The 22,729-nt window shown below is 37.3% G+C and overlaps 5 protein-coding genes across 6 annotated transcripts; 2 read left to right on the top strand and 3 right to left on the bottom strand.

Moving 5' to 3' along the window:
• Positions 1-39: 39 nt before the first annotated feature.
• Positions 40-1,746, bottom strand: LOC147289305 (Ubiquitin-associated/translation elongation factor EF1B protein). 2 transcript variants are annotated; one of them, XM_086236684.1, is made up of 5 exons: positions 1,398-1,746; positions 1,241-1,293; positions 825-998; positions 450-551; positions 40-330 (listed from the first exon to the last, which is right to left on the bottom strand). In XM_086236684.1, exons 1-5 carry the CDS (start codon positions 1,630-1,632, stop codon positions 196-198), a joined length of 699 nt encoding a protein of 232 aa, XP_086092810.1. In that variant the 5' UTR covers positions 1,633-1,746; the 3' UTR covers positions 40-195. The 2 variants fall into 2 exon arrangements, with proteins under 2 accessions (XP_086092810.1, XP_086092811.1); XM_086236685.1 differs by having other exon boundaries at positions 831-998.
• Positions 1,747-2,563: 817 nt separating this feature from the next.
• On the bottom strand, positions 2,564-5,016 carry LOC147289304 (hAT transposon superfamily). Its single transcript, XM_086237725.1, has 2 exons — positions 3,354-5,016; positions 2,564-3,051 (listed from the first exon to the last, which is right to left on the bottom strand). The coding sequence occupies exons 1-2, from the start codon at positions 5,014-5,016 to the stop codon at positions 2,645-2,647; spliced, it is 2,070 nt and encodes a 689-aa protein (XP_086093851.1). The 3' UTR covers positions 2,564-2,644.
• A 4,773-nt stretch (positions 5,017-9,789) lies between these two features.
• LOC147289303 (Leucine-rich repeat protein kinase family protein) lies at positions 9,790-12,972 on the top strand. Its single transcript, XM_086235616.1, has 3 exons — positions 9,790-10,199; positions 10,550-11,861; positions 11,989-12,972. Exons 2-3 carry the CDS (start codon positions 10,637-10,639, stop codon positions 12,681-12,683), a joined length of 1,920 nt encoding a protein of 639 aa, XP_086091742.1. The 5' UTR covers positions 9,790-10,199; positions 10,550-10,636; the 3' UTR covers positions 12,684-12,972.
• A 415-nt stretch (positions 12,973-13,387) lies between these two features.
• LOC147289302 (myosin heavy chain-like protein) lies at positions 13,388-15,807 on the bottom strand. Its single transcript, XM_086235618.1, has 4 exons — positions 15,342-15,807; positions 14,657-14,975; positions 13,820-13,878; positions 13,388-13,691 (listed from the first exon to the last, which is right to left on the bottom strand). The coding sequence occupies exons 1-4, from the start codon at positions 15,622-15,624 to the stop codon at positions 13,660-13,662; spliced, it is 693 nt and encodes a 230-aa protein (XP_086091744.1). The 5' UTR covers positions 15,625-15,807; the 3' UTR covers positions 13,388-13,659.
• Positions 15,808-16,442: 635 nt separating this feature from the next.
• UBC10 (ubiquitin-conjugating enzyme 10) lies at positions 16,443-19,201 on the top strand. Its single transcript, XM_086235619.1, has 5 exons — positions 16,443-16,615; positions 16,722-16,801; positions 17,776-17,903; positions 18,463-18,567; positions 18,844-19,201. The coding sequence occupies exons 2-5, from the start codon at positions 16,732-16,734 to the stop codon at positions 18,985-18,987; spliced, it is 447 nt and encodes a 148-aa protein (XP_086091745.1). The 5' UTR covers positions 16,443-16,615; positions 16,722-16,731; the 3' UTR covers positions 18,988-19,201.
• The last annotated feature ends 3,528 nt before the right edge of the window (positions 19,202-22,729 follow it).

The raw sequence follows: 22,729 nt of genomic DNA, 5'->3' as shown, positions 1-22,729 counted from the left end.
TAAATGGCCACCACAACATGATAAACACAGTAGCAAAGAATTTCGACGAACTAATGGCCATTATATGTGTAGCCTAAAAACAATTCTTTACAATCATAGCGTAGACAAGAACAAAACTAAAACACAACTTTTGCAATACTATTATAACAGCAACAATGTTTGAACAGTGTATAGGAGTATGTTTCAAGGATGCTCTCATGATGAACTGTTGAGAAAATAAGCCACTGCCTTGTCCGTGTCATTGTCATACATGAGTAGGGCTTCAGCAACACTGTTTGATGAAAATCCCATCTCTCGTAAAATGGTGAATCCATTGACAAATTCTCGAACCTAGAGAAGAGAAATAAAAGCATTCATTAAACAGCTAAATGTGATGATAACAACCAGCACCCCCAGTACTTGGTGTAAAAATCAAGCATAATGCGCAGGCAAAGAGCCCAAGAAAATACCTTAGTAGGATTGTCTCCATAATTTGCTACTGCAAGAGGAACTGCTTCTCGGTTGAGCCCTGCAGCGATATATTTGCTCACAATAGGATCTCCAACAGAACCCTGCAGGATCAATAAGCTAATTTCAAGATACAAATCCAACCAAGAGACAACATGTTCAGCTGAAATGATAAAGCAGTGAAAATCAATTTAGTACTACTGGCTTTGTGATGTAATTAATGACAAATTTGAAACATCAAAAAACTACACCAAGTAATCACATTGGTCATTGGATTTGCATTAGACTTGTAGAATGAATTGATCTCAGAACGCAAAGTCACCAGCTACAAAAGCATATAAAGAGAACTTGTAAACGTGAAAGAGAAAATGACATACCGATACCGATGAAGATGGTGATTCCACAGCCCTAGGTGGTGGAAGGTTTTCCAGCCCAAGCTTTCCCCAATTTGGCATTTCCTTTTCTGCTTCAGCCAATACTTTCCTCTCAAATTCAAAATCGAATTGGAAATTGCTGCGGGGTATATCTCCGACTTGTGTTGACAATGGAGGCTACAGATGAGCAATCAAACCCAAACCCAATCATATCAGAAAACATCGTAAACAACCAAACCCAAGTGAATAATGCAAACAGAAAAGATGATCTTCAAGAAAATTGCCCACATAAACTAATATTTTCATCAGAAATTGCCCAATTCTTAATAATTACCTTCAAAACAAAGTTTAGAGATTTTCCCAATCATGAACACAGCTTAGAAATCTGTAATTTACAACAATTAAAACTCGAAGCTTACCGGAGGAGTGATCCGATACTCGGGTTTTATAAAAACTCGAACGCCCGCTCCCGCTGCGATTTCGGAAACATAAAATTGATGGTAAGATGCCATAATTGAAAACCCTAAGGAATAAAAAAATCCATAATTTCGGAGAAAATTAGATGATGAAGCTTACAAGAGAAAGAAGAAGAAGATGAAGGAGTTGTGGTCTGGTGGTGGGGAAAGGGACGGCCTGCGTGAGGTGGAGGGATGACGGTTTGACCCGGCTGACCCACCCGAGGGTACAAAGACGACGACGATGGAGGTCCGTACATCGGATGGCTTGACGGCGTTGATGACGAGGCAGGGCGGTAGGCCGGGATTTGTGCGTCATAGGATGAACCCGACCTGGTCCGGAAATCGTACTCCATCACACCGATTTCAGAGATTCACAGACTCACTGAGGAAGAAAGAAAAACAGAGGCTTCTAGTTTCCAGGAAAAGTAAAGGTCGTTTTTGAGTTTGAGAAGAAAGAGTGGTTGAGCAAGTGCGTAAGCGTGTTTTGTTAAGCAGGAGAACTTCCAACGACACGTCGTTTCAGAAATCCTTGCGAGAAAAGCAATGGTAAAAACGACATAATTCCATGAGCCAACGACAACCAGTTTGAGAAACCAATTGAGCATTAAAATTAAAGGGTTTATTTCATATTTAGTACCTAAACTTTGACCCTTGTCTTAATGTGGTACCTAAACTTTTATTTGTCCCAATTGAGTACCTAAATTTTTATTTTGTATCTAATAGGTACCAAAATGAATTTTTGTTAAAATTGTCAATAAAAATTAGGGGCAATATAGTCAAAGTATATTTTAATTATTTTCTTTATATGTTTAAAATTATTAAAAAAAAAACACACAACAAACAAAAAAAATTAAAAATAAAAAATAAAAAATAAATTTTTTGAAGTGACTATATTGCCCCTAACTTTTGTTGACAATTTTAACAGAAATTCATTTTGGTACCTATTAGACACAAAATAAAAATTTAGGTACTCAATTGGGACAAATAAAAGTTTAAGTACCACATTAAGACAATGGTCAAAGTTCAGGTACTAAATATAAAAAAAATCCAAAATTAAAAGTTTTTTCCATTTTTACTTTATAGTACCTGAAGGTCCTGAGCTTTTGGCACATGTCTCAATTTAATAATTGAACTTTAATTTTTTCTAATTTAATTTAAAGATTAAATTTGATTCTAATAAAAGCCAAGATTCTGATTAGATGTTTCCGTTTTATCTACAGGATAGGATATGCAAGAGTGCAAGACACTATTTCTATTAGAATAGAATCATAGATACAAGGCATTCTTTGGAAACAGGAATCACAAGATCAAGAAAGGACACTAATCACTATGAAGACATAAAATGAGGCGGTGAGAGTTTATATATCATAAACCAAATATGTGGTCATTTGAACCAAATATGGCAGCATTAAACTGTCTTGTATTCAAGTCACTCCCATCCAGAGCAGAACCAAACCGATCAAGCCATTGAGTTGGGCTTGGATTATCACTCTCCTCTACCCACTCTGAAGTCATATCAATGTCATCAAATTGAATGGGATCAGCTTCTAAAGTCTTTGTTCTTGTCTGTCTTGCTAATTTGAGATTGTAATTTATGTAGACAAGGTCATTCAGTGTTTCTCTATCAATCTTGTTGCGCTTCTCGGAGTGAATTTGCTGGAATGCACTCCAATGCCTCTCAAAAGTGAAACTGCTGCAAACTTGACTCAGTATTCTGATGGCAACTCGTTGCAACACAGGTGCAGAGTCGCCGTATTGTTCCCACCAAAGCCCTACAATGAATTGGAAGTAGGTTCCCAGATCCAAGAAATAAGTAAGGCAAACACACACAACCACTGCACACCATATGCAAATTGCAAAGCATGAATGAATAACAGACGACAACTAAGGACAATGGAAAATCCAACATCTGGTGAAAGCAGATGTAGATTTGAAGGATTCAATATGATTCTCATCTTTATGATGTGTCTAATACACCATACGCTGCAAGATACAAATTACAAAACAATGTTTAGTCTAACATCTCATCTCTTGCACATATGGAAATGTTTTTATAATTCAAAAGTGTACTTACCAGGTGAAACTACATCTCTTGCTTCCATTGCTAGGCTACAACCAAACATCCCAGTTGCCTTTGTAAAGATGAATATTTGATTAGTGATGTCACGTCTCATTTCAGGCATAGGCAGTAGCTTCTCCAGAACTTTAAAGAAGTCCTCCTTTATTGATGTAAGAAATTTTATTTCTGGATTATATTGGATGCTAGGGTTCAAAAATGCTGCTGCTGCATGTAGAGGTGAATGGAGTTGATCCCGCCACTTTCTATCTACTATATCTAAAAAGGTCTTGCACTTATTCTCATCCATTATATAGTATGTCCTTATTGATTCTTTGGCCCTGGTCATTAGCTCATATATAGAACCCACAGCAGGTTTCCCACCAGATACTTCCCTCAAAACTTTGAGAAATGGATCAGAGATGGCCACACTCTCTTCCGCTGCTCTCCAGAAATCATTGTCCTCAACAATGGCAATACATGAAATGCTCTGTGTCTTATTTGCATACGAGGAGTTTGTACAGTATTCGGGGCTGTTGAACATGTGCTTCAACCTTGACCTTTGCTTCAACATGGATTGCAACGAAAGGAAGTTGGAAACAGACTTCGTGATGCCAGTTCTAATGAGTTCCTGTCCCCCAGTAAACTTTTTCATCAGATCAAGCATTGAGGCATTATTGTATATGAACTTTGAAACGGTTTGTGCTTGTAAGATGCATCTGTTCACCCAATCTACCTTTGAGAATTCCTCTAAAATAAGATTTAAACACTGAGAGGCACAAGGAGACACAAAAATGGTTGAATAATTCTGCAGGATATGGTTTGCAATCCCAGTATAGTTGAAACTACTATCCATGATGATCTGCACAACATTTTCTGGGCCAAAATCTTGTATTACGGAATCAAATAAATCAGCAAGGCATTTTGTGTTCTTGAAATATGCAGATGCATCCACTGACTTATGAAAAAAGGTCCGCGAGGGTGATGAAACCAAAAAGTTAATCAGAGCTCTTGACTTATTGTCAGTCCATGTGTCGGCAATGATCGTACAGCCTGTGGTAGTCCACTCTTTTTCAATATCTTTCGACTGTAGGCTCATTTCAGACTTGATCCTTTCCAACCATGCAGTCTTCAGAGTTTCTGCAGATGGACCTGTAAATCCAGGACCACACTTTGCTATGGCATCAATCATTTGCTGGTAGGATGAAGAACGGGCTATACTGAAGTCAAGCTTGTTCTCAAAAAAGAACAGTGCAATACTTCTCTCTGCATTCTCCTGGTTATTCGAGGAGGGAGGGACCGTTGGAGTGACATTTGGAAAAACTTTCTGAATTGGAGATGCTGTCTCAATGGGCATGAGAGTTCTACCAGTAGAGACATTTCCAGGAGATTTGACTTCTACTAACTTTTGCTTTTTACCACTAGAAGTTTCTTTGACCTCCTCCTTTGATGCTATGATGGTCCTCACCCTATCAGTAACATCATCTCTTACTTTGCTACATGGATTTACACCCTTACTTGGAAGTCGAGATAGATGATGTTTCAATCTACTAATGCCACCATTCAGAACTCTCAGGCAAAATTTGCACCTCACCTTGTTTCCATCCAATTTCTCAGCATATTCCCAACAAACATCTTTTTCTCGAACCACTGCTACAAGATAAGCAGAAAACCAATTCATTTATATGGTAGCAATTTCTTTATTTTAGTTTCTACGTGATCTTACATCAAAAGAAACTTATCACATAAGTTTGATAAAAAGTAATACCAACGTCTGATTTGACCTAAAAATGAGTCAACTGCAACAGAAACTATTGTGGAAAGAAAGAACAGAACGCAATAATAATGCAAGGACACAAAGTAATTGAAAAATGCTAGTGGGTTAGAATTGTACAGAATGAAGGGCTTATCAACAATTTCTATAGAATCCATGAAACAAAAGTGAACTTGTAATACTGCACAAACTACATTCTGAAAAAATATAATAACCCACTGAACTTACTTCTTCGGCGCTGTATGTCAACCTACAGACAAAGCAAAGCAAAATTCAATAGTAAGTAGCTGAAAAAAATTCATTTTTTTTTAATAAGTTGCATGCAGCAGCTTTACATGTCCCAATTAAGTCCCACTATGAATATGAATGCAACTTTTCCTACAAGTTTGGGTTCAATTGTGCTTCCGTCCAAGTCTAACACATAAGTGTGATATCTTTAATCCTTTCAAGCCAAAACTCTGATTATTGGTTTCAAAAAAATAATTAACTCTCAAATGGTTCGCAGAAATACCAAAATACTCATTATTTCACTCATTTAGATTTTATGGCGTTCTCATTTATTAGATTTTCTACCAAATTGGTTGGAATTAGCATTTTGATTATTATCCAGCCACTGTACATACGTACAAAATTGGCTTTAGAGGTTCAAAATCTAATGAAAAAATTGGCACCCAATAAGTGCAAATTCATATCTTAGCTCTAAACATTTTCTAGGGAAAGTTTTCAAGGAGACATTTTCCATGAAACAAGAAGAGGCCTTTGGTGAACGGATAGCACTGAAAAATACCAGAGCTTCTCTGTTCACCTCCATTTCCTTAGTAACCAAACAAAGATATTCCAAGTTCCAAATCTAAGATTCAATTCCTCAAAAAATAGACAAATGGAGAAGAAAAGCAAATATTTGAAAATTTGTTAAATATGCAAAGCAAGCGTTCGGAGAATTAAAGAAGAAATTGAATGAGAAATAGCGAGAAATTTAAGCAACTTACAGAGTGAGAGAGAGAGAGAGAGAGGGAGAGATTGGTCTTCTCGACGGAGAGAAAAACGGAGGAGGGCAGATTTTTGAGGTGTTTTTTATTTATCGCGATATTTTGGAGGTTCTAGGGTTCCTTTTTTTGTATCACTCGGAGTGAGTTTCCGGTCTTTGCTTCCTTATCCTCTCTTTTCTCGTTCTTTTTTCCGACTTTTTATTTTCATTTTTTATTTATTTCTTTTTTGGTTACTTTGGCGATATATCGCATTATCGCGGACGGCTTTAGTTATAGCTTGGAGCCAATCACATGATCACACGAGTCCAGTCATTAAGGATTTTTATTTTTTTGGCCTAGGGGTCATCATTAGATTCATCACACACTTATACGACACCGTCAAACATACCATTTAATTTTAGAGTAATGCTAAGGGGACCATGTCAGGATACCACATTTATGGTACTATATGATGTGGCTTCCTAATCTAAAAAGAGAGAGAGAGAGAGGGGGGAAGAGATCAAGGGTGGTTAGGAAACCACATTATGTGGTACAATGACATGATCCCTCTAGTATTAACCTTAATTTTATTGTCTTTTTTGCCTGAATTAAAATTTTTTTTATTTTGAATTTATCTCTCCTTTTTTGCCACCAATTTGTCAAACTATTTTTATCATGTAATAACTAACAACCTCTACAAAACCTTATTATAGGGCATTAGTCTTGCATTAGGGCATTATTTGGATACTGAGTATCAGTTTGTACTTATCACCAATCACATGAGTTCATAATAAGGTCTACTAAAAGAGAGAAGATAGTGGACTCTATTATGAATTTATGTGATTGGTAATGAGTACAAATTTGGTACTCAAAGTTAAATACTCAAATATTTTTTGAGTAGTTAATATTTATAATTTTTTGTTCACCAAAAATATTTAGATTTTTTTATAATAATACTTATATACAGTCAACAAAGATAAAAAAAAATATCACATGAATATATATAAAAAAGAAAGAATGTCACTATGATAGCTGATAAGATCGTATTCAATGATATGTTTGAGGGAAAGCATCTACACCCTTTCTTGATAATTATTTTGTAGTGGTAGATCAAAAGGGACGAACAACATATATAATTATCTCTCGTTGACCATGAAAGATTAACAAAATGGGATGTGACATTAGTGGAGCGCTGTGAGATTAATTAAAGGGAGTAAATCTTTATATGTAGATTTTGCATGGAATATAAAATAAATTAATCTCATACATTTATTAATATGATAAGTGCTATCCTAGTTTAACAATGGTGGCCAAGAAGTAAAAATAAAAGAATGAGCAAATTACAATTTAGTATATCAACTTTACATATTGTTTCAATTTAGTACCCTAATTTTAAAAATTTGTAAAAAAGTATCTCAACTTTCATTTTGTGTCAAAATAGTACCTCCGTTAGTTTTTCTGTCAAATAAACCATTATCTGCTGACGTGATAAGGGTATTTTTGTTTTTTTTCCCTACATTTAAAAATAATAATATTTTTAAAAACTTTTAAATAACAAAAATTCTTAACCAAATTAAAACTGAAAAAAAAATTTGAGGGGAGATGGGCAGGGAGGGTCGGGTTTGGGTAAGAGGGGTGAAGGGGGTGGGTCGAAGAGGGGTTGGGTTGGGGGAGAGAGGCAGGGGGTGGTTCTAGGTGGGGAAGAAGAAAGAGGACGGGCTGGTGCTGGGTGGGGGGTGCGACGGGGTTGGGGGTGGGGGGGAAAGGGTGCGACGGGGTTGGGGGGAGAGGGGGAAGGATGGGTGGGAGTGGGCTGTCGGGGCTGAGGGAGGTGGGGTGAGGCTGGGTGAAGGGGAAAGATGGAAGGCAGAGAGTGGCATGGGCAGTCGGCTTTGGGTAGTGTCGCCGGAGGTGGAGATGGAGGTGGGGGTACGGGCGATCTGCGTTGGGACTGGGGGGAATGAGTGGCTGCGGGAGGGGTGGGGGGTAGGTTGGGCAGGGAGATGGGAAGGGAGGGGAGAGGAAGGGATGGGTGGGGGCTGAAGGGGAGGGGCAGGAAGGGGAGGTGGGTGGGGGCTAGGAGGGGAGAGGAGAGGAGGGGGACATGACTGTGATTGGGTGGCTAAGGCTGGGTGGGGTGGGGTGGGGTGGGGTGGGGTGGGCTACGTAGGGCATGGCTGGGAAGAGGGAGGGGGAAAAAAATTTAAGAAATTTTTTTATTTTAAGAAATTTTTTAGGAAGTTTTTTTATTCAAAAGTTTTAAAAATATTATTATTTTTTAAATGTGGCTAAGAAGATAAAAATACCTCAGTCATATCAGCAGATAACAGTTTATTTGACAGAAAAACTAACGGAGGTATTATTTTGACACAAAATGAAAATTCAAGTATTTTTTTACAAGTTTTTAAAATCCATTCACTTAAATTGAAACAATACGTAAAATTGAGATGCTAAATTGTAACTCTAAACAAATTTTCAAAAGAATATAAGTGAAAGCAAACAAAGCCTATTTTTTTCTCAAAGGAAAAAAGAAAGAGAACAGCAGGTGACCCATTGATTGTAACCAATGCCAAACTGCCAATTATTGACTAGTGCACATACGACTGGGAAACAGTAATGAATAGCTCTGATTGGTCTAATTCAGTCATGTAATTTACATCCAAGGCCCACATTGGTTGTTCTTTTCGAAAATACCACCTACGTGGCATCATCATGTCAAGCGGGGTCACATCGCCTATAAAACTTTACCGTTGATTGGTGCCTCGGTCGATTTTCGCGCCACTTTCGGTGGGTGTGTAGTTCAATTATTATGCAATGGAGGTTAAGTGACCGGTGCAAGGAAAAATTACTCCAGTGCAAGGTTAGGCGCATAGATTTGACTTGAGAAGCCTTAAATCATTTATAATTATTTTTGGTTTTAACTTTTGACTTTAAAACTTTTTTTTTTGTATAATCAATGTTAAAAAATCTCAATAGGCCTTACAATAATAAAAAATCTATGTTAAATAAGAAAATAAATGTAAAAAGTCTACTCTTTGAATCTATTTTATTATTTCGGTGTCCAATTTAAATTGGGTTTAAACATTAATTACGAGCATCAACTTAATATTTTACCAACTAGCTAGATATTAGTGTACTATACTAGTGTTTGATGGACGTTCGAATATGGTAAGAAGTTTTTCATGAATATCTTTCATCTCTTTAGAACTAAATTTACAAAAATCTCTTACTAAAATTTAATACTAAAACAAAAATAGTATAAAATTATAAACTTATAGTATCTAAAAAGAAATATTAAAATGGCGTGTTGTGAAGGTTGATATATTTAAATTCTTGTTTTATTTCTTTACATATTGTCCAGCACTAATCCCAACCCTAAAATTTAGGTTGGGATTAGCACTGAGAAGTATTTTGACTATCTGTTATAAGATTCTCGTCCATCTATACATCATTACCTCATAGGATTAGGCCATTAGGGACAGAAATAAGTCCAAATTCAAAAAAGAGAAATTACAAATTTTGTTTTGTTACGTAATTAGCAAAAGAAAAAAGATAAGATAGAAAACAAGAAAGAAGCTAGTTGAAGCTAGATTGACAGTTTCCTATCTAGCACGAAAAAAGCATGAATAGAAAATTCTGGAGCACACCAACTGCAGCAGTGGTGGACAAAATAGTATTCATAGTTTAATATTTGGCTTCTTGTTGTTAAGGCTTAATTTCCTCAATGTGTGTCTTAGTCTCTTGGTCTCCTTCCACATGCACCCTCCTGTTCGTGCGCTATAAACTAAAGGAACAGGCTTCCATATCGCCTTTTTTATATCTCCTCAAACTCAAACTCAATGATTATCTAATGGGTTTCCCAACTTCTTTGCATGTGGCCATGCTGCTTCAACAAGCAAATACCAGCTCATCCTCCCAATCATCATCATCACCACCATCATTGCAAGTCACCCATTTGGGGTTTTTCCTCTCTGGCCGTCTCTGAAACCACAAGAATCAATGTGCTTCTAAACGACCCATTACTCAACTTTGCTTCAGGAAGCCAGGGAGAGACAGAGAAAGAGAGAGAGCTGGCTGGTGGTGGATTTTTGGAAAATCCATGGTGTGATCTGAAGCCAGCAAGTAAGTTTTTTTCTTCTTTTTTGAATAAGTACTGTATATACTTTCTCTGTATTAGCTAGGACACTGCAAATAGAATAAAATTAGTGAAAGTTTTTCTTGGCAACCTAACAAAGTAGGTAAAACAGGGAAAGCATATGCTCTAATTCTTCTAATTCAAATTTTCAAACTATCTACAACTGCTTTTTTTGACTGGATCTCCAAATTTTAAAGCTTTTAATAAGTCAACTTTTAATAGAGTACTTCTAGGAAACGGCTCTATCTTAATATGACCAAATTAAGCTCATTTACAATACTTTATAATGTTTCTGATCAAGATTCATGTTATTTTTCATTTATCCAAATTCATGTAGTTGTGATCAAGATTCCGGAACCTGCAGTTTGTGCTCTGCCTGCATGTTTTGCTGACCAACTGAGTGCCTTTAATCCTGACTGAGAAAATGAACAAGAGAGTAGAGCTTTTGTTCATTTTATTGATTGGGACAATTTTCTTATTGCATGTCACTGCGGACCCAGTTGAAGATAAACAAGCTTTGCTTGATTTCCTTCACAATGTTTCTCACTCACGCTCTCTCAATTGGAATGACAAGTCTTCTGTATGCAAAAACTGGACCGGAGTGGCATGTAACAATGATCAGTCCAGAATAATAGAACTCCATTTGCCTGGAGCTGGTTTACGTGGTTCAATCCCACCCAACACTCTCAGTAGCCTATCTGCTCTTCAGGTTCTAAGTCTCAGATTGAATAGTTTAAAAGGTCCATTCCCTTCTGATTTTACCAAACTTAGAAACTTAAATTCTCTTTATCTTCAATCCAACATGTTCTCCGGCCCATTGCCTTCAGATTTTTCAGTTTGGAAGAATCTTACTGTCATGAATCTCTCACACAATGCATTTAGTGGGGGAATCCCTTCCTCAATTTCAAATTTGACTCACCTCATAGCTCTTGATCTTGCTAACAACTCGCTTTCGGGTCAAATTCCTGACCTCAATATCCCTAGTCTGCAACAGCTTAATTTGGCTAACAATAATCTCACAGGGAGTGTGCCTTATTCTCTTCAAAGATTCCCAAGTTGGGCTTTTTCAGGCAACAATCTTTCATCAGAAACAGCCCTTCCTCCAGCTCTTCCAGTTCAGCCAACTAGTGCTCCACCAAGCAAAAAAACCAAACTTAGTGAGCCTGCAATACTTGGTATTGCCATTGGTGGGTGTGTTCTAGGTTTTGTATTAATTTCTGTTTTTATGGTCATTTGCTGCTCCAATAAAGAGGGTGAAAATGGGGTAGTTGTAAAACCACAGAAGAAAGAAATCTTTTCAAACAAAGGAGTTTCTGAGAGCCAAGATAAGAACAATAGGATTTCCTTCTTTGAGGGTTCTAATCTTGCATTTGATCTGGAGGACTTGCTGAGGGCTTCTGCTGAGGTTCTTGGTAAGGGAACCTTTGGGACAACATACAAGGCAGCTTTGGAAGATGCAACCACTGTTGTGGTGAAGAGGTTGAAGGAAGTTAGCGTGGGAAAGAAGGAATTTGAGCTGCAAATGGAGATTGTGGGAAGCATCAAACATGAAAATGTATCCCCGCTAAGGGCATATTACTATTCGAAGGATGAGAAGCTCATTGTGCATGATTACTATGAGCAGGGAAGCGCCTCTTCATTGTTACATGGTATTTAAGAACTCCTCTTACTCTGTTAACTCATTTGCATCAGATAATTTTAATTATTGGAAACAATTGGGACATAAAAGGTTGCTTAATTAGTTCTAATGATGTTTATGCATCTTTAATCTTGCAGCTAAAAGAGGAGAGGGCAGGACTCCACTGGACTGGGAGACTCGACTCAGAATAGCACTTGGTGCAGCAAGAGGCATTGCTCATATCCACACACAGAATGGTGGGAAACTTGTCCATGGAAACATAAAGGCCTCAAACATTTTCCTCAACTCTCAAGGATACGGTTGTGTGTCTGATATTGGTCTGGCAACACTGATGACCCCAATGCCCCCACCAGCAGCGCGTACTGGAGGATACCGATCCCCAGAAGTGACAGACACTCGGAAGTCTACCAATGCATCGGATGTTTACAGTTTCGGGGTCTTGTTACTTGAGCTTCTCACAGGAAAAAGCCCCATACACACAACAGGTGGTGAAGAGGTAGTTCACTTGGTAAGGTGGGTGAACTCCGTGGTCAGAGAGGAATGGACAGCAGAAGTGTTTGATTTAGAGCTTTTGAGGTATCCAAACATAGAGGAGGAGATGGTAGAGATGTTACAAATAGGAATGGCTTGTGTGGCCAGAATGCCAGAGCAGCGACCAAAAATGCCGGATGTAGTGAAAAGGGTGGAGGAAATTCGTCAAGTAAATACCGGAAATCGACCATCCTCATCAGGAATATCCACTCCAACCCTTACACATCCTGCAGCCGATGTATTAATGATAGCATCCCAACCGCAGCCACAGCCGGATCCGCAGCCGCAGCTTTTGTCTTAGTTATTAGTTACTATAAAACATAGTTTCTTTTATCTTTCAATTTAAATTCATTCAGATTTGGGTAAATCGTTTTCACTGTCCTATTTCTATCATCACAGGCAGCTGGTGCTGAAATTAGCTTAACTACCTGTTACAGCTGAAGTCAGTGTCTAGTTGGTTCCTTGATCATTGTGCAATTCGACAGGACTTTGTAATCATGTACGAGAGATTCTATGTTTTTGCTCATTAATAAGACCAATCTCTCGGTCTCTGTGAGAGAGATAGAGGAGATGCAGTGTTTATAGGTTGTGGTTCCAAATCAGATTAGAATATTGATGTTCCTAAAACTACTTAGTCAATGGATTCAGAATTTTCGATCATAACCTGCTCTTTTTGTCATATTCGATTTCTTGGATAAATGGTTACATGTCTATATTCATCTCAGACTTCAAATTTTCCAAACCCAATACCCGATAGAAAATATAGAGGCAAAGAATTTCCAGCACTAAAGTAGTTCTGCACTGACATGGCATTGTCCGGAAAGGAAGTTTACAGACATTCTTATCTTCCTTTTGGAATTCTTTTCTTGGCAAAACAAGTTTTTCCAGCAGAATAATATAGGGGGCCTTCTAAGTTTTCTAAGACGCTGAATCGCTGATCAGTGGGAAAAGAAATAAGAGACCTGCATTATACGCAATGTCTTCAATTGCAAACACTTTTGGACCGATTTTGAAACCTTTATGGCTTTATATAATGACTTATCAATGATTTCATACATCCAGATAAAACTGGTGCGAAGTCTGAAAAAATTACATGTACCTTTCTTGGTATAAGAATCACATACAAATGAGAACAAAAGACAAGGTTTCCTATGGGGTTGGACTTGATGTTGAGCAGAACCTTGGCATGCAATAGATAAAAAATCATTCGTCTTTACAATGACAGAGCTGATCCCCAGCAGAGTCTGAAAACATTTGATGGAAAATTTAATCTGCAATCACTTCCTCATAATTCTTGTTTTAACACCCCCTGAAATTCATACAAAAAGAAAGGATTCAGGATCACATAATCCAGAATAACCAATTACTGGAGCTAATATGGAATAGTTGGGCTTATAATGTGGAAGTGGAAAAATCCAAGAAAAAAAGCTACCAGACCTTCAACTTCCTCAAATTGAATCTCCTTCACCACTTCTGCAGCTGAATTATACTCAAACCTACCAAAAAAGATAGAAACATGCATTCAGTTAGAACATCTTCAAGAACAATTTCAATGGGAACTCAAAGGGTAAAATATTTGTAACAGAAAAAGATTTAGCATATGCAACTACAAGGCTATTGAAGTCAGCAATAACTTAATTAAAGTAATGCTGGGTATTGTCCTCCAGCGAAAAGTAAAGAACTGAAAAGGAATACTAAACTCTCCTAAGAAGGATGCTTTCAATCATTACACTGAAGGTATTATCTTATATCATGAAGATTCTAAGACCAGAGCAGCCATCCAAACAAGCAATACCTTTCCCTTTTTCTCCCGAATAAAGATAACTTACATAGAAACCACAGATGTGATATACTACATATCCCTTTCTCAAAAAGTAAAGCTGATAATCCCATCTCACAGCATCTAAGAAGTGAGTGGTAACAATAGAGTTATATGCAGCACTCAGAAATGAATCTATTGATTCTCTCCCATTGATTGTAGGTGTGACAGATATCATGAAGAATAGTCAAATACAAAATACAAAATAAAATCTGCGTAGATACTTGTCCATGCCACCCAATATGGCTATCTATTGATGCATGTATATCCAGAGAAGCAAATGTAAGCTACAAATGAACATGGCTGATAATAACCAATTGACTATGCAATCAATCTGAGCTATCTACATCTTTGAATGAAACAACTAGCGGTCTAACCGTTTGACAAAATAAAGAGTAAAGAAGAGAAACCATGCTTGCAATAATCTCATAATAAGAAGCATAGATTTGTCATACCTGTTAGCCAAACAAACCTCAAGTTCGTAATTAGAAGTAGTCTTAGTAGCTTCAACTAATACTGTAACGATTTCAGTCTTGCGAGTACTAGCTATGAGTAAATCGTACTCTGTGGGAATGATAATGGCACAAAAATTATCGCTTAGTTCACTCAAGCACATCTTCTCGACAGCTGCAAGGGCTATCCTCCGTTTAAGCGCATTGATCTCCGGGTCAACAATGTAAAGGGCAAAGTCAGTGATCATCAAAATACGCCGCTTCATCTTCCCAGTACCAGTGAACTTCAAAACTTTATCAGCAAACAGAACTTCCTTGTCACCTACAAAATTTGAATCCAATACAATTCAATGAAGTAACTCCTCATTGAAAACAAGGCTCTGAGAAACAAAATGTTTACATTCTCTTACTTTCCATTCCATTGTTTGGTTCTACAATCAGAATGACAAACAAATGATTACCATGATTGCATTTTCTTCACAAAATCAAATAATACTGTGAACCAGTGATTTTTTAGCCAGAGCTAATGTTAAAGAACTTTTCAAGCAGAATTTTGCGAACCTAAACTTCCCAATTCAATACTAAACAAACAAACAAACAAAAGCAGACAAAACATAAAATTGAAGTTTGATTTTACCAAATCGATAACGAAAAGCGAAAATTTGATAAAAACAATTGAATGAGCGACCTTGTTTCTGTAAGATTTTCATCAAGAATGGATGGGAACGGACGTCGATGTAGTCTCCTCTGTATTCTCTTCGAAACGAAGCTTTTCTACGGACCTTGACTCCCATGAAGGGCTCCTGATCTTCGGTGACGTTGCTCTCGGAGCGCCGCACTCCCATTCCTCCGTTATCTTCTCCGTCATCGTTTCGGTGGTCTAGGGCTTCTTCTTCCGCCATGTCTGGCTTGGAGGTCTGGGTTTGGGGTTCGTTCAATTGGACCTGCCTCTGCATTTTGTATCGGTTCATTTTTATGGGTCGTGTCGTGTCAGCGTCTCAGACGGTGAACGACGAGTGACGTGGTGTGGCGTGTCGTGGCGTGCGGGCGGGGAAGGCTAACTTGCTCCGGGTGTGCGCTGCGCACCATGTGCAGAGCAGGTGGGTACACTACTCGGTCAGTTGGATTCTCGAATCTCTTAATTAATCATCCAATCCACGCAACGGCGCACGTTAGTCACGGCGATCATTGGGGTCCTCCTTGGAAAGTGTGCTTTTCTGCGATCAAGCTTCAGGTACTGTATGCGATCTTAGCCGTCGATGCAGGACCCACATACAAACCCATCGTTGATCTGTTCATTGCAACAGAACCAGAGGTTTTTCTCTTAATCACCGTCTATTCTCTCACCGTTGGATAGGATTTAGAATGAGTAGGACAACTGTCATGAACGGTGATCCAATTATTATTTAAGATTAATATTTGTTATTTAAATATTTTATTACGATTTACTGGAAGTTTCACGACGACTGTGTGGTTGACCCCCCGCCCCAGTGGCAGCTGTTGAACAGAAAGACCAAGTCGCTCCCAACCGTTGAACGAACGCGCGTGGGTTGAATTTACCGGGAGCGCCAAAACGACACCGTTGGGTAGTCTGAAATTGAATCGGCTCCACTAAAAAGCTATATTCGGCGGCCACTTTCGGCGGCAAAAAAGAAGAAAACAAAAAGTAAAAACCAAATAAAAAGAGAAGAGAGAAGTTTCCGTAAAGAGAACGCCAAGTGGGGACCCGGACAGAGAAGAGAGAGGGGAATAATAGAATTAGAATGAAGCCAATGAATGAGCAGAGACTAGAGAGCAGGTCGATTCATTAGCATTTTTATAAAAGTCGTTCCTTCCTTCCCTCACCACAAATCACATTCACAACATTTCCATTTCTCCGTCTTCTTCTTCATCATCGTCTTCGTCTTCATCTTCTTCACGTACAACGATCTCTCTCTCTCTCTAACTCTATCTATCTATCAGGTACGGTTCATCTCTTCGGTTAATAATTAAATTATGTATTGGAGGTGTAAAAGCTGTTTTGGTTTTGATGTGTGGTGGTGGTGCTCATTTTGGATCTTGGAAACAGGGTTTCGCAGATGGCATCCAAGCGGATCCTCAAGGAACTCAAAGATTTGCAGAAGGATCCTCCCACATCATGCAGCGCCGGTATTCCATTTTTCTTGCTTATAATTTCATTTCCCTATTCCTAAATTTTAGTTTTTCTTTTGTGTGATTTCTGGGTTGTTTACCTGTTCGATTTTGAATCTTATGTGTAGATGTTGGCATGAAAACTTTCGTCTTTTATCTATTTACCGTTGATTGTGATCAATTTGTGCTATACGGCAGTTATTATTATGCAATGGAAATGATTGAGTAATGTTTATGCAATGTATTAATGGATCATAGCATATTGTTTTTTCATTTTTCAATTATTCCAAGTGAATGAGAAAGGCGGCTGAGTTGGGAATTGGCCCTTACATTTGTGGGAACTGTCAAAACTGTCGGTGCATCTTCTTATGGTGCAAAATATGTGTCAATTGGTCTCTTCTATTGCTGATGCTAAGAACCTTATGATAATTCGTTGTGCCTACATGTCATAATTCGTGTGCATATATATGAATATTGATTTGTGAGCAGTGCTGAGATGGGAATGTGTATTGAGGTTTGTTGATATGGCGTGTACCAGATAAAAAACCATGAATATTATTGTCAGGATCCTGGTCTGCTGGTCAGATGTTCTGATTGTGAAGTTTCATCTGCAGCTAGATTATCCATTCTGATCATGGCCTTACATAGGACCAACTGGTTTAAATTTTGAACATTGCCATGTGACCGTGAACATCAAAATAATTATTACCTTTGTTGCACTGCATATGGAAGCGACTAAAATATATAATGTCATTTGCTTATGCATTGTTGTTTGCATTATGATTACACATAATTGACACAGAAGATATGCATATATACTTATATGTAGGGAAACACTTGTTTTGAGAACAGATAATGTCCATTCAAGAGATTATTTATGTTATTTAAAATAAGACCTTTTGTAAGCGGTCTGTACAAACCCTGCTCCATATCCTTTAATATTTGTAGTATTTCATTAATTTCTTTCCTTGTCATCTTTGGGGATGTTGCAGGTCCTGTTGCCGAAGACATGTTTCATTGGCAAGCAACGATTATGGGTCCCCCTGACAGTCCTTATGCTGGGGGTGTTTTCCTAGTTACTATTCATTTTCCTCCAGATTATCCCTTTAAGCCCCCAAAGGTACTTATTGTCCAATTTTAACAATGAAGTGTGTATTTGATCTCTGATAACTTCAGCGGTCCACATAATTTGTTATTTCTTCATTCTTTATTGCTTGATGCATTTAATGTTCTTACCAATGGTGGGATGCAGTGTGACTATTGTTTGAACTTTAGATGACCTTTGTTATGGTAAGATACCAAGTCTGGTCGTATTCTTCTTTCTACCCTCTTAGAACAACTACTACAATTACGGCTTCAAATGCCCATTGTTTGAACTTTTTTGGTAATTACACCTAGTAAATTTTCTTCTTCTTCTTCTACCACCACCACCACTTCTACTCTGAACAATCCATTGCTTCCCACTTTTCAGTTATTGACTGAGAAAAATTAATGCATTGGCTCCAACTTTTCCAGAAGAGGGAGGTGGATATTTGTGGCTCTGTATTTCTTTAATTTACAATAAGAATGTTGTTGTGGATCTTTCCAGTGTGTAGCAAAAGTATCATTGCATTCTTGTTGTAATAGAGGTCTGGTTTTCTCTTTTTCTCCCTTACTGATAAGTTGATGGTCCTTTGTAGGTGGCATTTAGAACAAAGGTATTCCACCCAAATATAAACAGCAACGGGAGCATTTGCCTTGACATCTTGAAGGAGCAGTGGAGTCCTGCTCTAACAATTTCCAAGGTTTTATTTTATAACCATGAAAACTCCAATATAGAAAAGTTAAAGAAGTGATTGTTTGATGTTTTCATTTTGCAAAATTTGGTTCTAACTGTATACAGAGCCTGTTGATTTTAAACAGCTTTAAGAGTTATTACTTGCAATCTATTTCCTCACAAGTGTTTTTAGCTTTGATAAATTTCTTTTAGATGCACTTTTGGGGATTACTAGGAACATTTTTCTTGCTCAGACTGAGCTGTTTATATTGCAAGTCATCATTGGTTCTGTTTTGATTATTAGGTGTTGCTTTCAATCTGTTCTCTGTTGACGGATCCAAATCCCGATGATCCATTGGTACCAGAGATTGCTCACATGTACAAGACAGACAGGAACAAATATGAGACGACAGCAAGGAGCTGGACCCAGAAATATGCCATGGGCTAAATGAGCTTTGGCATGTGCTATAGGACGGCCGTTTATCTTTTTCATTGTTTTAGCTGTGTATGAATGATGTCTCTCGAATCCTAAAATGGACTAAAGAAAAGTTCCATAACAGGTCCTCGATATAAAAAAGAAAAGTCAACACATGTTGCTTTCTTATTGTTTGTATGGATAATGGTGATCTTTAGAACAATTAATTGTGTCCCCAGTTTAAACATTCCCCGTTTGGTTTAGCACTGATTTGGCTTAACCCTCAACTGAGTCAACTCCCTCCCCCAATGGCTCTAAACCAGTTCGTGTATGATTTGCTCTTGTTTACTTATTTATTGGTATCAAATACTGGAAACCCGTATCCCAATCATGTTAAGCTTGCCAGGTTTGACATAAGTTTACCTAATCCATCTCGAATAAAGTGTAGTGCAGTTGACCTGTCATGTTAGGTTTGCACAAAACGGTGTAGTATAATTCAAAAAAATGAGTTACTTGATTAAGATTAAAAGGTTAAGAATGGTGCTTGGGAGAGCATTCGGATTCTTGAATTGCAACGTCATTTCGATGCAACAATGGTTAGAGTTGTGGGAAACAACGAAACCATGACTTAGATTCGATATTCTTGTATTTTATGGAATTTATAGGTTTTGCCACGATCGCCAGATAACACCATCAAGTTTGGTTGTCAATCTCGAGAAATTTCAAACGCATCATTCTCCATTACACGTTTGTTTAGTGAGTTAAATATCGCTAGTAGGCCTTAAACCTGTTGGATCGATCCACAAAAGAATAAATCAGCCCAACTCTGGACAAGCTTGAAGTATTTTGGGCAAGTTAAGCACAGACCGGCCCACATTAATTTTTTTAGTATTTGACAATTTGTAAATTACATTAATCCATTTTTTCAAGTTAAGATAATTTTTTTTTTTTTTATCAATAACTATTGTCCATGAGATTTAAACTCAGGACCTCATTCCAACAAAGTGTGATTGAGGGTCATTGCCAAGATAATTCCCTTCTAAATGTTGTAATTGTTTATTTTTAATCATTAATCCAAATTTTATGAATTATAAAATATTTATTCCCATTATTTTTTTAAAAATAGGCTTGGACATCGGGCCTCTCCTACTCTCTTCAACCCAACCCATGCCGAATTTCTTAAAAGCCCGATCACTCCATCTGAGCCCAAATCAAAAGACAAAATCTTTTTGGGTCAGAGTGGACCAATCTTTTTTCACATCCTTAGAACCTTAGGTTTGTTCAACCGTGTCCACAGCAGCTGGGCCTGACAGAAATATGCGTATCTCATTTGCCCTATAAATAAATTATTAATAATTATTAAAAAAAAAAAAATCCAAATCTTTCTTTTGTTTTTTTGGCCACTGGAATCCAAATCTTTCTTCTAATAAACCGAATGTGTTTTAATGTCTTGACTCAAAGAGTCTAAGTTATTTGTCAGGCAGAAAAAAAAAATGTCAACTATGTTTTCCAAAAACAAATGAACCTACTGAGGAAAAAGAAGCACGTCCTCTCCAGTCTCCACCAAGAATTAAAGTAGCCTTGTTTTTGGAGAAAGTCAAAATAATCGGCAGAGCATTAATGACATCTAGCAAATGCCCACTCAACTCCCCAACAGTCCCACAGGAGATCTTAAATCGATCTTTGATCAAACTGAGGCCAGTATTTCTTGGATTTTACAATATTACAAATTGGTAATTAAGTATTCAAATCTGGATTAAACAATTTCATTTTCGTTTATACTATAATCACATGTCCACTGACATTGCACACACATGATTGACATCTTCTTAAAGCTTAATTGGGCTCTCTATTAGTCTATTATGTCAAATGCTCAAATTATATTCAGTTAATAAACTTAACAACTTTTTTATATTGAACCTGGTTTTGGTTTTAGTTTTGTGTTTTGGTCATACCTCAAGCTTTTATTATGTCGTGGGATCTTAGTTTTGCCGATAAAAAAATTGCTATTGATATTTAATAGATTATAGATAGTAAGAAGCCCAGAAAGTCACAAATGAAACCTAGGAATGCCAAAATCAATTTAATATGTTCAGGTTCCCCATAAAAAACTTGCCCCATTGAACTTTAGGTGCCATAAATTAAGCTTAAAAATGAAAGAACATGGTGACCCATGTCGCATATAAATATATATTTAATATAATTTTATATTAAAATTACACATGTCGAATCTTCATCTACGTAAATATATGAATTTAAATTCTAATTTGAGAATAAAATAAATCTAGCAAAAAGGTTGTGCCCACGAGTGGGGGGAGTAAGCAAGGTCCCTGATTATCTGGTTATTAGATTTAAAACCTTAGTTAGTACTTAGTACCTAATCTCAGCTTAATTTATACTTGGGTTGGGTACCATTGTCTCTGTCCTGTTGAAGACTCAAAAGACAAGGCAAGCCAAGCAATAGGCTCATGACTAATGACTATCACTTCCATTAAAGACTATTTGGTGAATATTAGGTGTCATATTGTGAAGCAGCTCTGTGATTGCTGCAGCTAGGAAAGCAGTTCCAACTTCTAAGTAGGAACATGTCCATCAATAACCCAAATTTAATTACTCTTAATTAATGATGGCTCAGATGATTATTAACCACTAATCATTGTCTAATTGGTTACTCATAATCACAAAAATACCAATTGATTATTCCTAAAAGATGAAAAGGTCTCGATGTCTCATGCCCCCCACCGAATTTCCATATACATTCAATTAATTAGTTCAATTTTGGCATTGAACATAATTAATAACTAGATTAGAGTATTAGACTATGGAGAGGAAAATGCGACTAACATCAAGAGCTCAACTGAGACGCGGTCAAACACATTATACAACTTCATTTCTGTCTGCTTGCATTTGATTCACTTTTGAAAAGTACAAATATAAAGGTGCAATTTTGTTTTATTTTGTAGATTTCATCATTCTTAGACAACCCAATTTTTTAATTTTTTTTTTAAGTAAAAAGAAAGTCCATCAAGTATTTTCTTGTTAGTGTTGGAAATATGTTATAGGGACAATGAATTTTTCTCTACCAAATCCCTCATGCTCCCAAATTTTGGGCTTTTAGAAATGAAAACCAATTATTCTAATTTCTAACCCAACCCAAATAGCAGCTATCCCAGATACGATGTATGTTCGTATTTAATTAGAGGCATGCACAAAACAATTGCATTCATGTTAATATGATATTACAATGTGTATTATAGAATCCGACCCAATTTAGCAAAAAGTGCAGCATATAAAAATAAAACAAAATCTCGTAATTAATTTAAGTTATTAATCTAAGTGAGGCCACATCATCCCACATGGGGTAGCACACGTGCCAGTTCCGGGGTCACCGCCAAGGAGAGAACGGTGCCGGTCCCGGTTTGTGAACAGAGTGAAGTGTCAGTGGGGGCCCACCGCCTGAGCCGGTCACCCACTGTCGTCGAGTCTCGAGACAAATCTTCATACATGGGCCATGCCCAATGTATCTCTCCTTCTCTCTCTCTGTAGAGTTTCCCCAAACCTTTTCTACCCCTGCAGAGATATTTTTATTAATTAATAAATTAACCAAATTAGTAATACTAATTTACTTAATTAATTAATAATTAGACAATGGAATGGAGTTGGAATAAATACAAAATACAACGTACATGCAATCACCAAAGATGTTTTAGCACGTACTGTTGCATTTTCAGTACTAGTGCCCTCTGATCAGTGTTAATGGTCTAAATACTACTTT

Source organism: Dryas octopetala, chromosome 3, assembly GCF_963921425.1.
Source record: "Dryas octopetala chromosome 3, drDryOcto1.1, whole genome shotgun sequence".
In the NCBI taxonomy this organism is placed as follows: Eukaryota; Viridiplantae; Streptophyta; class Magnoliopsida; order Rosales; family Rosaceae; genus Dryas; species Dryas octopetala.
This window is presented reverse-complemented; position numbering and strand designations above follow the sequence as displayed.